This window comes from Stegostoma tigrinum, chromosome 25 (genome assembly GCF_030684315.1).
Source record: "Stegostoma tigrinum isolate sSteTig4 chromosome 25, sSteTig4.hap1, whole genome shotgun sequence".
Taxonomy (NCBI): Eukaryota; Metazoa; Chordata; class Chondrichthyes; order Orectolobiformes; family Stegostomatidae; genus Stegostoma; species Stegostoma tigrinum.
Genome location: NC_081378.1, coordinates 5,533,600 through 5,549,519, shown reverse-complemented (window position 1 = coordinate 5,549,519; position 15,920 = coordinate 5,533,600). Strand labels below are relative to the sequence as shown.

General features: G+C 46.0%; 1 protein-coding gene across 1 annotated transcript in view; it reads right to left on the bottom strand.

Moving 5' to 3' along the window:
* Positions 1–72: 72 nt before the first annotated feature.
* The window catches only part of nudt5 (nudix (nucleoside diphosphate linked moiety X)-type motif 5), a 29,477-nt gene continuing 13,629 nt past the window's right edge, over positions 73–15,920 (bottom strand). Inside the window, exons 6-10 of the mRNA XM_048554040.2 lie at positions 14,969–15,064; positions 5,859–5,960; positions 5,133–5,141; positions 3,593–3,646; positions 73–2,425 (exon numbers count right to left, since the gene is read on the bottom strand). Coding sequence (XP_048409997.1) covers positions 2,316–2,425; positions 3,593–3,646; positions 5,133–5,141; positions 5,859–5,960; positions 14,969–15,064 — 371 coding nt within the window. The 3' untranslated portion in view covers positions 73–2,315. The remainder of the gene's footprint in view (positions 2,426–3,592; positions 3,647–5,132; positions 5,142–5,858; positions 5,961–14,968; positions 15,065–15,920) is intronic.

Below are 15,920 nucleotides of genomic sequence, written 5' to 3'. Positions count from 1 at the left end.
GCCAGAAAATAATTGTTAGTGTTAAAATTATCACTAGACAGATAATTGACCCATGTTTTAATATTAAGCATGTACATGTCTTTATTTGGACAAAGAAATATAAGATACAAGAAAATTCTGACAATATTTCAAAGAAAAAGACATCAGAAACCAAATCTTTCATGATGGCAAATGTCATGAGATTCTGGGACAGCATGAAGCTTGTAGATTAACAATGAGCCTTAAGTACGCTTTCTCCAACAGCTCTACAATTTACAGAAACATTCAAATCAATAGACTGCAATGCTGGAAATGTATACTATGATCATAGAATCCCTACAATATGGAAACAGGCCATTTGGCCCAACAAGTCCACACGCCAGCCCCTCTGAACCGCATCCCACCCAGATCCATTTCCCCAATTTTCCATGTCTAAGCCACCTAACCTAGACTTCTCTGGGAAATTTAGCATAGCCAATCCACCTACCTTGCACATCTTTGGACTGTGGGAGGAAACTCATGCAGACAGAGAGAATGTGCAAACTCCACACAGACAGTTGCCTGAGGGTGGAATCAAACCAAAGTCCCCGGTGCCATGAGGCAAGTGGTGTTAATCACTGAGCCACTGTACTGCCCCAGATTATTTTATTAAAATTATTAAAGTTTTTTCCACTACTATAATGATGGCAGTGACATTCTCAAACAGCTAATGCCTTCATTAAAACACAGGACTTTTAACATTAGACAGCGTCACAGAACTATATTCACAAGCTGTGATTTCAAACAATTGATTCATACTTGCAAACGTTTTTAAAAAAACCCTATTGCGCCAAATACCAACCTTTTATATTGGCTTTTGTGTAAAAGGTAAATGCAAAATTGCATGCAACAGAATTTCACGTTCAGTAAGCTAAAATTACATCTTGGTTTTTAAATAAAACATTAAATTGAGATCACTTGGAACTGAAAATATGTTTGGCAGGATAAACATTTATTTTGTCCAATCCAAAAATTACTAGAGCTACTGTTAATCCGAGCTCTTAAACCATTAAATCTGAAACAGCACTCTGGATTTTATTGAATCAAATGCTTATGACAAATGTGTTCTTTACTGAAACACAGTGTCCTTGATGTTGGATGTATTACTTTTTATAGTCCATAAGCTGCATGGTACAAAACAAAGTTGGCTGGACCCCTTGAGCGTATAAAGCAATTCGAAAGGAATGTTTTCATTTAACAATCAGGAAGATTGATTGATTGATTGATTTAATGAATCTTTTGCAGTGCCACACCTCAAAAGTGGTGCAATTAACCATTTGTTAGGATTACTATACTATGTACAGTAGTTAGATTTTGACAGTGCACTTGTTTAATGGAAAGTTGTGTGGTTCATCATGCCACCTGAAAAAACTTGTAATAGTTGCCTATGTGGTGAGGCCTAAAATCCTAATGTCCCAGTGACATGACAACCAGCTGACGGGAATGGGAAGGGAAATAAAAGCATGGATAGGGAGATCAGCCAAGTACCAAAGGGCTTCGGATGAGATAGATTACATAATTTATCAGAGATGTGCAGCATAATATGCTTGAGAAGACAACTTGCACACTAATTCATAAATGGAGACCTAGAGGGGTAGAGTTGATAATTTTGAGGCAACCACAGTCCCTCAACCTCTGTTCCCAGCTAATCCTTAAGCCAATATCCAACAAGTTAAATGGGTTTCACTGCATAATGATGGGAATTCTAAACACATACCAGTGAGAAAATAGAATGCATTCTGTACTGGGGAAATAGAAAACCCTGTGGATGACTGAGTACCTGGATATGGAGATTCCTAATTGTAGCGATCGGTTTCTGTTAATCAAAACTAATTATACTTCAGGGTAATATAATTTCAGAGGCTTATCAAGGCAACTGGTTGGAGTCTACTATATAATTTTTTTCAATTTTCAGATCGCATTCTACAATTCTGTCAAACCAAAAGCTCTCACCATAATACACAAAGGTATCTCAGTGATTTCTCTACCAACTCACCCTGATTTGTACTGGCTTTAGGCATCTGACCCACATTGACAAAAATTTGAAAGATTGAGCTTTTAAAAAAAAATGTGCAATTGATTTGCGACCACTTATTCTTAAAGACTTTACAAGTTTTCAAGGAAAAGATGAAGTGATGCAGTTGTGAATAAGGCAGTTCTGTAAAAATGGCTCCTTAAGTCTTATGTTCTGGATAAATGGCTCTTTGTTCCTTAGTACAACGGCAGAATACAAAACTTGAGATTAAATATATCCATGTTCTGTGCAACAACTGTAGATGAGGGGATCTTTAAGACTTTCAGGCTTTCAAAACAGGCAACATGTTGGGCTTTGAAGAGGCATACATCAAACCCATCGCAAAGGCGTAAACTCGAGCATCCACCACAATATTTTCTTTTTGGAGCATTTCTGGAAAATAAAACATGCACAATTCTGAGAGGTTTTGCTGTTCCAACGAAGAAATGAGAATGGCTAGCTGTTTATGACCATAATTCCGTCTTCCGTTTTCATTGATGTCCCTTAATACCTTGCTGCAAAACTCTGACTTTCCTTATTTGTTTGGAATATGGCAGTGCTTTTCAACCACTGTGCACTCGTGGGCCGTAAAGTTTGTACAAAGATAGTGAAAACCAATATAAAACAAATATTATTTTTATCTTAAACAATATTCTGTCCAAGCAAAATTACACATAAAACCATGAAAATTAATCAAAACCAGGATACTGGTCTTTTGATTCTAATATGAACAATTTATATTCATGACCAAAGGGAAAAATTAAGATGACGTGAAAAAATGTAAGTGTGTCATGGAATTGTCTTGTCTAATTGAAGTGTGCCGTGTTACTGAAAAGATTGGGAACCACTGGAAGATGGTGTTAGAGGCAAGGCCAACACTGTACCTAACTGCCTTTAAGAAATGGTGCGGTGAGCCACCATCTTGAACTACTGCGGGCTGCATCTGGTAGGTAGACCAACAGTGCTGTTAGAGAGAGGGAGGTTCATACTTTTTTACTTGATGATAATAAAAGAGCAGCAAATATATTTCCAAGCCAAGATCAAGTATGACTCAAAGGGGCTTTTGCAGGTGTTGGCATTCCCATTTATCTGCTTCCCTGATCTTTCCGAGTATAGCAAGTCCAGAAGCATTGAAAACATTGTCCTCAACCTTCCATTCACAAGCAGCAATCTTATATTTTTGAATGAAGGTGAGACACTTTCGTTTTTTAAAACTCTTCCGGGTTCTCTAAACCTCTCTAACATCCCCACCTGTCCCTAATGTCCAGTTGAGAACATCTCAGTCAGCCCCAACCAGTTTCTGGGCGGAACTGAATGTTGCCACCAAACAATTATTGGAACTCAGTGCTCCGAACGTTACATTTCATAGAAACATTGGCTTGTTCAGTGTAAATGGTATGGTTATACAGGTAACTTGAGGGTTTGCTCACACACCTAACTACAGACTTCTTCCACAAGCCAATAAAAGATATTAAAAACTGCTAGCCACTGTTTGTGTATTGTTACAAACCAAAACTTCTAATCTTGAACATTTCAGGAAGAGCAGAAAACCAATCTTACCATCAAGTTTCTTCCGAAGTTCGTTCATTGGAATTAAAACAACTTCAACAAACTCTGAGAAAATAAAAAGTATCAATCAGATGGTAATATACTGTGTAACAATTCTATTTACAGCCACAAGTGAAGAATGTTGCCATCTATTTGAACTGGAGGTGTTTTATATGGATGTTGCCAGCATTGGGAATTTTAGCTCTAGGGAAAAATTGGTTCGGCAGGGACAGTTTTCTCTGAAACAGAATGCTGAAGGAGATTTAATTCGAGTGTATAAAATTATGAGGGCCTGGATAGACAGGACACGCAAAGGGCTCTTTGGGAGCAGCAGTGTTGCCCTCACCTCTAGGCCAGGATATGTGGGATCAATACAATACAGCACAGGAATTGGCTCTTTAACCCACAAAGCCTGCGCTGATTCCTTATCCTTACTTAGACCTGCTACTTATTGCCCATGCACAGTATCTATCCCTCTGCCTGCTTCACATTCATATGTCTATTAAGATGGGACTTAAATGTTGCTAATTCGCCTTCCTTCACCATCACCTCCCGCTTCCTCAAGTTCTACCTGCTGCAAAGGGAGTGTCAGAACATATCTGAACTGGTTGATTAGAAAATATCTAGACAGGACACGAAAGATACATTTCCCTTGGAAAAGAGGTCAATACAAAGGACTTCAAAATCTCCCCTTCCCCCACCGCATCCCTAAACCAGCCCAGTTCGTCCCCTCCCCCTACTGCACCACACAACCAGCCCAGCTCTTCCCCTCCACCCACTGCATCCCAAAAGCAGTCCAATCTGTCTCTGCCTCCCTAACCTGTTCTTCCTCTCACCCATCCCTTCCTCCCACCCCAAGCCGCACCTCCATCTCCTACCTACCAACCTCATCCCACCTCCTTGACCTGTCCGTCTTCCCTGGACTGACCTAACCCCTCCCTACCTCCCCACCTATACTCTCCTCCCCACGTATCTTCTTTTCTCTCCATCTTCAGTCCGCCTCCCCCTCTCTCCCTATTTATTCCAGAACCCTCACCCCATTCCCCTCTCTGATGAAGGGTCTAGGCCCGAAACGTCAGCTTTTGTGCTCCTGAGATGCTGCTTGACCTGCTGTGTTCATCCAGCTTTACACTTTATTACCTTGGATTCTCCAGCATCTGCAGTTCCCATTATCACTCATCAATACAAAGGTCACAGGTTTAAAGGTAATTTACAGAGGTATAGTGAGAGGTTCAGGAGAATTATTTTCACTTGGGAGGTGATGGTGCTCATAATTTGCAGTCTGAAAGAGTGCTTGAAGCAGGAAACCTCATTACATTAAAAAAAAGGTACTTGGATATGCATTTAAAGTGCCATAATCTACAGGGCTACGTATCAATATTGCTTTCTAGCTCTTAAGCACTTTTTCAGCTGGCAGAGACTTGACTGTCCAAGTGGCCTCCTTTTGTCCAGTAAATGTCTAAGATTTTAAACTCTGCAAGAAAGAGATGGTCCAGAAGCATACTTTACCAAGCCAGGCCTCCAAGTTATTTATTTGTGAATGAAAACGTACCTCCATCATCTGAAAAGGTTTTAAAAAAAAAAGGACTACTTAATCCACGTATGTCTGCACCAGAATCTAAACTGCAAAATAATTTTAAATAATACAGACCATATTATATAAAACAGAAAACCTAAAATGGTTCCAACACGATAGACTCGAGGTTTCAGTGTTCATGTACGATATTGGTTTCATTTCCCACATTTATTTGTTTCCTCATTTGAATCATTTAGAAAATGCAATCAGGTGAACTGAACTAATGTTCTGAGAACTCTTTGTCACAGACAAAATTGTGGGTTCAAGCGCCATACCAGGAGCTATGGATATAACCTAGACTAACTCATCACTGTACTACCAAAGGCGTAAAAGGGTCAAGTCGCCACAGTCCCATAAGTCTGCTCTCTCATGAGACAGCAACAGATGAATGGTGGTTTATTTGACCCAAGGATCACCATAAACTCAGGCAGAACTTTGATGGTGACCTCTGCCGGTACAGGAATTATCCTACATTTTGGCAACCCAACATCGCAAACCAGTCTTCCAGCCAACTGAAATGTATCCTGCCTTCTTCTTGACCTCACCCCTCACTTGGGGTGTGGTGACCTTCATGTAAAACTCACCACCATTTGTCTGTCTCTCATCGGAAGGCAGTCCTATGATCCTGTGGAACTATGGCAACTTTGCCCTGTACCAAAGGAGTAATACAGCAAACACTATATAGAAGGCTGATCCACTTACCCAGCCTCTGTTTCGGATGGAGGTTTTCTGAATCATCGCCATTAATATTAACAGTTACATACTGCATTGTGCAGTTGGTTAATCCGGGATCCAGACATAAATCTGTAAGAAGTGAGGATTTTCAAGCTATATTAGAAATTTCTCAAATTCAACTGGAATTTTGCAACTTGCTACAGTTGTGCAAAGTCGTTTTACAGATGTAATTATGAATGACCTTTAAATTACTTATAATTGGTGCAGGTTATATAGTATACCTCTCACTATCCCAACACATTCTAAAACAGAGATAATGGGAACTGCAGATGCTGGAGATTCCAAGATAATAAAATGTGAGGCTGGATGAACACAGCAGGCCAAGCAGCATCTCAGGAGCACAAAAGCTGACGTTTCGGGCCTAGACCCTTCATCAGAGAGGGGGATGGGGGGAGGGAACTGGAATAAATAGGGAGAGAGGGGGAGGCGGACCGAAGATGGAGAGTAAAGAAGATAGGTGGAGAGGGTGTAGGTGGGGAGGTAGGGAGGGGATAGGTCAGTCCAGGGAAGACGGACAGGTCAAGGAGGTGGGATGAGGTTAGTAGGTAGCTGGGGGTGCGGCTTGGGGTGGGAGGAAGGGATGGGTGAGAGGAAGAACCGGTTAGGGAGGCAGAGACAGGTTGGACTGGTTTTGGGATGCAGTGGGTGGGGGGGAAGAGCTGGGCTGGTTGTGTGGTGCAGTGGGGGGAGGGGATGCACTGGGCTGGTTTAGGGATGCAGTAGGGGAAGGGGAGATTTTGAAACTGGTGAAGTCCACATTGATACCATATGGCTGCAGGGTTCCCAGGCGGAATATGAGTTGCTGTTCCTGCAACCTTCGGGTGGCATCATTGTGGCAGTGCAGGAGGCCCATGATGGACATGTCATCAAGAGAATGGGAGGGGGAGTGGAAATGGTTTGCGACTGGGAGGTGCAGTTGTTTGTTGCGAACTGAGCGGAGGTGTTCTGCAAAGCGGTCCCCAAGCCTCCGCTTGGTTTCCCCAATGTAGAGGAAGCCGCACCGGGTACAGTGGATGCAGTATACCACATTGGCAGATGTGCAGGTGAATCTCTGCTTAATGTGGAATGTCATCTTGGGGCCTGGGATGGGGGTGAGGGAGGAGGTGTGGGGACAAGTGTAGCATTTCCTGCGGTTGCAGGGGAAGGTGCCGGGTGTGGTGGGGTTGGAGGGCAGTGTGGAGCGAACAAGAGAGTCTAGGAACAAGGGAACCTAGAATACACCTCCTCCCACCCACCCTCCTGCAAAAATTCCATCCCCTATTCCCAATTCCTCCGCCTCCGCCCCCACGACAAGACATTCCACTCCCGCACATCCCAGATGTCCAAGTTCTTTAAGGACCGCAACTTTCCCCCCACGGTGATCGAGAACGCCCTTGACCGCGTCTCCCGCATTTCCCGCGACACATCCCTCACACCCCGCCCCCGCCACAACCGCCCCAAGAGGATCCCCCTCGTTCTCACACACCACCCTACCAACCTCCGGATACAACGCATTATCCTCCGACACTTCCGCCATTTACAATCCGACCCCACCACCCAAGACATTTTTCCATCCCCTCCCCTGTCTGCTTTCCGGAGAGACCACTCTCTCCGTGACTCCCTTGTTCGCTCCACACTGCCCTCCAACCCCACCACACCCGGCACCTTCCCCTGCAACTGCAGGAAATGCTACACTTGTCCCCACACCTCCTCCCTCACCCCCATCCCAGGCCCCAAGATGACATTCCACATTAAGCAGAGGTTCACCTGCACATCTGCCAATGTGGTATACTGCATCCACTGTACCCGGTGCGGCTTCCTCTACATTGGGGAAACCAAGCGGAGGCTTGGGGACCGCTTTGCAGAACACCTCCGCTCGGTTCGCAACAAACAACTGCACCTCCCAGTCGCAAACCATTTCCACTCCCCCTCCCATTCTCTTGATGACATGTCCATCATGGGCCTCCTGCACTGCCACAATGATGCCACCCGAAGGTTGCAGGAACAGCAACTCATATTCCGCCTGGGAACCCTGCAGCCATATGGTATCAATGTGGACTTCACCAGTTTCAAAATCTCCCCTTCCCCTACTGCATCCCCTCCCCCCACTGCACCACACAACCAGCCCAGCTCTTCCCCCCCACCCACTGCATCCCAAAACCAGTCCAACCTGTCTCTGCCTCCCTAACCGGTTCTTCCTCTCACCCATCCCTTCCTCCCACCCCAAGCCGCACCCCCAGCTACCTACTGACCTCATCCCACCTCCTTGACCTGTCCGTCTTCCCTGGACTGACCTATCCCCTCCCTACCTCCCCACCTATCTTCTTTACTCTCCATCTTCGGTCCGCCTCCCCCTCTCTCCCTATTTATTCCAGTTCCCTCCCCCCATCCCCCTCTCTGATGAAGGGTCTAGGCCCGAAACATCAGCTTTTGTGCTCCTGAGATGCTGCTTGGCCTGCTGTGTTCATCCAGCCTCACATTTTACATTCTAAAACACATTGGGTCCATTAAACATGTCATATCCAGACATGGTCAAACCATGAGCAGAAGGGAAGAACAAAACTGACCAATTTAAGGAATGATTTGGTAATCCCTCTGACGCTCTATGGCCACCAAGCTATATCAGGAGTTTGTAAGTGGTTCGGAATACCTACTAATCAGTTATGGGGAAATGCGCTCAGATCTGCAATTGTAAGAATTTGCCAAGTTCTCTTTAAAAGGACTAATTTACTTCCTTGGCATTACAAGAAAATCTTTGACAGTATATGTAAAAGTAAGCATAAATAAAATTTGGAAAGGATTTAACAAATGCTCACTTCCATCTTATTTTGTTTTATTTATTCATGGCATGTGGTCTTTGCTGGCTATGCCATAATTTATTGCTTACATAGAACATAGAAAAGTACAGCACAGTACAGGCCCTTCGGCCCACAATGTTGTGCCATGGAATAATCCGAATCCAAAAATAAAACAACCTAACCTACATTCCCCTCAATTCACTGCTGTCCATGTGCATGTCCAGCAGTCGCTTAAATGTCACTAATGACTCCGCTTCCACGACTTCCACTGGTAAACTATTCCATGCACTCACAACTCTCTGGGTGAAGAACCTCCCTCTGACATCTCCTCTACACCTTCCTCCTAAAACCTTAAAACTATGACACCTCGTGGCAGTCAATCCTGCCCTGAGGAAAAGTCTCTGGCTATCGACTCTATCCATGCCTCTCATTACCTTGTACACCTCGATCAGGTCACCTCTCTTCCTCCTTCTCTCCAGAGAGGAAAGTCCGAGCTCAGTCAACCTCTCCTCATAAGACAAGCCCTCTAGTACAGGCAGCATCCTGGTAAACCTCCTTTGCACCCTCTCAAGCCTCCACATCTTTCCTATAATAGGGCAACCAGAACTGGACACAATATTCCAAGTGTGGTCTCACCAGGGTTTTGTAGAGCTGCAGTATAACCTCGCGGCACTTAAACTCGAACCCCCTGTTAATGAAAGCCAAAACACCATATGCTTTCTTAACAACCTTATCCACCTGGGTGGCAACTTTGAGGGAGCTATGCACTTGAACACCAAGATCTCGCTGTTCCTCCACACTGCCGAGAATCCTGCCTTTAATCCTATATTCAGCATTTAAGTTCGACCTTCCAAAATGCATCACTTCACATTTATCCAGGTTGAACTCCATCTGCCATTTCTCAGCCCAGCTCTGCATTCTGTCAATGTCTCGCTGAAGCCTGCTATAGCCCTCGATATTATCAACAGCATCTCCAACGTTTGTGTCATCAGCAAACATACTAACCCACCCCTCAACCTCCTCATCCAAGTCATTTATAAAAACTATAAAGAGCAGAGGCCCAAGAACAGAGCCCTGCGGGACACCACTCAGCACTGACCTCCAGGCAGAATACTTACCATCTACAACCACTCTCTGCCTCCTGTCAGCCAAATCACTCTGTATACCATACCTCGATAACAAAGTGTGAAGCTGGATGAACACAGCAGGCCAAGCAGCATCTCAGGAGCACAAAAGCTGACGTTTCGGGCCTAGACCCTTCATCAGAGAGGGGAATGGGGTGAGGGTTCTGGAATAAATAGGGAGAGAGGGGGAGGCGGACTGAAGATGGAGAGAAAAGAAGATAGGTGGAGAGGAGAGTATAGGTGGGGAGGTAGGGAGGGGATAGGTCAGTCCAGGGAAGATGGACAGGTCAAGGAGGTGGGATGAGGTTAGTAGGTAGGAAATGGAGGTGCGGCTTGAGGTGGGAGGAAGGGATGGGTGAGAGGAAGAACAGGTTAGGGAGGCAGAGACAAGCTGGGCTGGTTTCGGGATGCAGTGGGAGAAGGGGAGCCTAACCCTCCCTCCACTGACCCCTTCACCCGCTTCTAACACAAGTCCTCCTCCTGGACACCACCCCCAGGCCTCCTACCCTCCCTCGACCTCTTCATCTGCAACTGCAGTCGAGACATTAACCGCCTCAACCTCTCCACCCCTCTCACCCACTCCAACCTCTCCCCCGCAGAACGGGCAGCCCTCCATCCCTCCACTCCAACCCCAACCTCACCATCAAACCTGCAGACAAGGGTGGCGCAGTGGCAGTATGGCGCACTGACCTCTACATCGCTGAGGCCAAACGCCAACTCTCTGACACCACCTCCTACCGCACCCTCGATCATGACCCCACCCCCGAGTACAAAGCCATCATCACCAACAGCATCCATGACCTCATCACCTCAGGGGACCTCCCACCCACAGCCTCCAACCTGATTATTCCCCAACCCCGCACGGCCCGTTTCTATCTCCTTCCCAAAATCCACAAACCTGCCTGCCCTGGTCGACCCATTGTCTCAGCCTGTTCCTGCCCCACTGAACTCATCTCCACCTATCTGGACTCCATTTTCTCCCCTTTGGTCCAGGAACTCCCCACCTAGGTCCATGACACCACCCACGCCCTCCACCTCCTCCAGAACTTCCAATTCCTTGGCCCCCAACACCTCATTTTCACCATGGACGTCCAGTCCCTATACACCTGTATCCTGCATGCAGATGGCCTCAAGGCCCTCCGCTTCTTCCAGTCCCACAGGCCCGACAGTCCCCCTCCACCGACACCCTCATCTGCCTAGCCGAACTCGTCCTCACCCTCAAAACTTCTCTTTCGATTCCTCCCACTCCTACAAACGGAGTGGCCATGGGCACCCGCATGGGACCCAGCTATGCCTGCCTCTTTGTAGGTTACGTGGAACAGTCCCTCTTCCACACCTACACAGGCCCCAAACCCCACCTCTTCCTTTGTTACATTGATGACTGTATCGGCACCGCCTCTTGCTCCCCAGAGGAGCTCGAACAGTTCATCCACTTCACCAATACCTTCCACCCCAACCTCAAGCTCACCTGGGCCATCTCCAACACATCCCTCACCTTCCTGGACCTCTCAGTCTCCATCTCAGGCAACCAGCTTGTAACTGATGTCCATTTCAAGCCCACCGACTCCCACAGCTACCTAGAATACACCTCCTCCCACCCACCCTCCTGCAAAAATTCCATCCCCTATTCCCAATTCCTCCACCTCCGCCGCATCTGCTCCCATGATGAGGCATTCCACTCCCGCACATCCCAGATGTCCAAGTTCTTCAAGGACCGCAACTTTCCCCCCACAGTTGTTGAGAACGCCCTTGACTGCGTCTCCCGCAACACATCCCTCACACCCCACCCCCGCCACAACCGCCCAAAGAGGATCCCACTTGTTCTCACACACCACCCCACCAACCTCCGGATACAACGCATCATCCTCCGACACTTCCGTCATCTACAATCCGACCCACCACCCAAGACATTTTTCCATCCCCTCCCTTGTCTGCTTTCCGGAGAGACCACTCTCTCCGTGACTCCCTTGTTCGCTCCACACTGCCCTCCAACCTCACCACACCCAGCACCTTCCCCTGCAACCGCAGGAAGTGCTACACTTGCCCCACACATCCTCCTTCACCCCCATCCCAGGCCCCAAGATGACTTTCCATATTAAGCAGAGGTTCACCTGCACATCTGCCAATGTGGTATACTGTATCCATTGTACCCGGTGTGGCTTCCTCTACATTGGGAAAACCAAGCGGAGGCGTGGGGACCGCTTTGCAGAACACCTCCGCTTGGTTCGCAATAAACAACTGCACCTCCCAGTCGCAAACTATTTCAACTCCCCCTCCCATTCTTTAGATGACATGTCCATCATGGTCCTCCTGCAGTGCCACAATGATGCCACCCGAAGGTTGCAGGAACAGCAACTCATATTCCGCTTGGGAACCCTGCAGCCCAATGGTATCAATGTGGACTTCACCAGCTTCAAAATCTCCCCTTCCCCTACCGCATCCCAAAACCAGCCCAGTTCGTCCCCTCTCCACACTGCATCACAAAACCAGCCCAGATCATGCCCTCCCCCCACTGCATCCCAAAACCAGCCCAGCCTGTCTCTGCCCCCCTAACCTGTTCTTCCTCTCACCCATCCCTTCCTCCCACTTCAAGCCGCACCTCCATTTTCTACCTACTAACCTCATCCCACCTCCTTGACCTGTCCGTCTTCCCTGGACTGACCTATCCCCTCCCCACCTCCCCACCTATACTCTCCTCTCCACCTATCTTCTTTTCTCTTCATCTTCGGTCCACCTCCCCCTCTCTCCCTATTTATTCCTGAACCCTCGCCCCATCCCCCTCTCTGATGAAGGGTCTAGGCCCAAAACGTCAGCTTTTGTGCTCCTGAGATGCTGCTTGGCCTGCTGTGTTCATCCAGCTTCACACTTTATTATCTTGGATTCTCCAGCATCTGCAGTTCCCATTATCTCTGTATCCCATACCTCCTGACTTTACGAATGAGCCTGCCGTGGGGTACCTTATCAAATGCCTTGCTGAAGTCCATGTACACCACATCCACTGCTCGATCCTCGTCAACCTGTGTCCTGACCTCCTCAAAGAACTCTAGAAGATTTGAGGCATGACCTGCCCCTCACAAAGCCATCTGACTCCCTTTAATCACGCTATGCTTTTCCAAATAGTCATAAATCCTATCCCTCAGAATTCTTTCCAAAACCTTGCTGACCACAGACGTAAGACTGACTGGTCTGTCATTTCCACGGTTAATGCTTATTCCCATCTACCCAGAGGCAGGAAAGAGTCAACCACGTTGCTGTTGGTTTGGAGTTACATGTAGGCCAGGCCAGGAAAGCACTGCAGATTTCCTTCCCCAAAGGGGATTAGTGAATCAGATTGAATTTTCCCACAATTGGCAAAGGTTTCATGGTCATCATGAGACTCTTCATTCCAAACTTTTACTGAGCCAAAAAAGTAGCTTAAAAGCCCCCAGAAACTTTTATTCAGCTTTACAGTGTACTGCATGGACTATATATTAAAAATTCATTTTGTGGGGTGTGGGCATCGCTGGCTGGGCCCAGCATTTAATGCTCTGCTGCTAGTTGCCCCTTGAGAAGGTGGTGGTGAGCTGCCTTCTTAAACCGCTGCAGTCGTCCTGCTGTGGGTTGATCCACAATGCCATTAGGGAGGGAATTCAGGATTTTGGCCCAGAGACAATAAAGGAATGGTTCGAATCCCGCCGTAGATGGTGGAATTTGAATTCAATTAATATCTGGAATTAAGAATCTAATGATGACCATGAATCCATTGTTAATTTCAGAAAAACCCCATCTGGTTCACTAATGCCCTTTAGGGAAGGAAACTGCCATCCTTACCTGGTCTGGCCTATATCTGACTCCAGACCCACAGCAATGTGGCTGACTCTTAACTGCCCTCTGGGCAATTACTGAGAGACATTAAATTTTGCCCAGGCAGCGACACCCTCATCCTGTGAATGAATAAAGAAGAAAAAAACATCCAGACTTGGAAATATATCGCGGTTCCTTCAGTATCACTGGGACAAAATGCTAGATTTCCCTCCCTTAGGGCATTATGGGTCAACCTACATCACATGAAACTGCATAATTCGAGAAGGCCATTCAACACCACATTCTCAAGGGCAACTAGGGACAGGCAATAAATGTTGACCCAGCCAGCAATAACCAAGTTCCATAAGTGAATGAAAAGGAAATTCAAATTCCAGGAACTGCCATGGTAGGATTCGAACCTAGGTGCCCAGGACATTACCTGGGTCTTTGGTTTAATACTTTAATGAAAAGATGACTAGACCATCTGCTCCCCTCATTTCAAATGGCACAACAGAGTGACATTTCAAAAGTAGTGACGTTGGGAGCGATAGTATTCATTGTATATTGACCTCCACCATCCAGAAGGACAATCTGGAATACTATGTCCAATTCTGGTTGCCCAGTTATAGGAAGGATATTATCAAGCTGAATAGGGGTCAGAAGAGATTTCCCAAGATGTTGTTGGGTATGGAACGTTTGAGCTTTAAAGGAAAGGCTGGATAGGCTGGGACTTTTTTCACTGGAGCATTGGAGGTTGAGGGGTGTCCTGGAAGTTTATAAAAATTGAATGGTATAGATAGAGTTGAAGGTAATTGTCTTTTCCTTAATTTCAAGACAAGGCGGGACATATTTAAGGTGAGAGGAGAGAGATTTAAAAAAAAAAGGCAATTTTTTTTACACAGAGGGTGGTTCGAATGTGAAATAAACTTCCTGAGGAAGTGGTGGGTGTGGGTACAATTACGATGTTTAAAAGACAGTTGAATAAGTATATGACTAAGAAAGGTTTGGAGGGAAATGGGCCAGGAGCAGGCAGGCAGGACTAGTTTAGTTTGGGATTATGTTCAGCATGGACTGGTTGGGCCGAAGGGTCTGTTTCCATGCTGTATGACTTAATGACTTTATATGTGGGGATATCACCACCTGCATGTTCTCCTCCAAGACACAGACCATCCTGACTTGGAGAGACATATTACTGTTCCTTCATCAGCACTAGGTCAAAATCATGGCACTCCCATCCTAACAACACTCTGGGGATACCTATACCACCCAAACTACAGCAGTTCAAGAAGTGGCCCCTTACCACCTTCTAGAGACCAATTAAGGCTGTGCAATAAGTGTTGGCTTTGCCACTCCCAGATGCTGTGAAAGATTATTTTCTTAACAAAAATCAAACCTGGAGTTGCTTCACTAATCTCTCCTCTGTAACCAGTTTCTTCCAAAAGCTCCCGTAAAGCAGCAACTTCTGCAGTTTCACCATCATCTATGAGACCTGAGATGAAAGCATACAACCAAAGTGAACATAAGAAAATGAATCGAAGGATACAGCTATGGGGTGCAAGAGAATGGCGGAGGAGTTAAACAGATACTTTGCTTCAATCTTTAGAATGGAACATTCCATTAAAACTAAAGAATATGGGACAGAAATTAAGTACCAACACCATCAATAGAGAACCTATATTAGACTAACCAATGGTTCCAAGGGAAGGTAAGTCCCCTGGCCCTGATGACATGCATCCAAGAATTCTAAAGAAGCAGCTGCAGAGATAGTGGATGCATTGGTTTTAATTTCCAAAATTCCTTGGATTCTGTAGAAGTTCCAGAGGACTGGAAAACTGCCAAAGTGACACCACTATTCAAAAGGGAGGGAAGAAAAAAGCATGCAAATGTAGGGCTTTTAGCCTACAATGTCTACTGTTGGAAAAACATTGGAATCAATTACTAAGGAAGCACTAGCAGCACATTTAGAAAATCACAACGCAGCCAAGCAAAGTCAGCATCGTTTCATGAAAGGGGAATACTGTCTGACCAATTTACTGGAACTTTTCAACACATCTCAAACAGAATAGAGGGAGAGTGGAACCAGTAGATGTATCGTACTTGTCCTTTCAGATGTCATTAGGAAGGTACCTCACAAAAGGTTAAGTCATAAGAGAAGAGCCCATGGTGTTAGAGGTCATATATTGGCATGGACAGACAATTGGCTGATGGGCAGGAAACAGCAAATGGGGATAAGGGGTTCTTTTTCAGGTTGGTGACCTGTAACCAGTGATGTTCCACAGGGATCAGTGCTGAGGCCACAATGGAGAAGTTTTTCTCCCTTTATTAAAAGAAAGACATTATTTCAT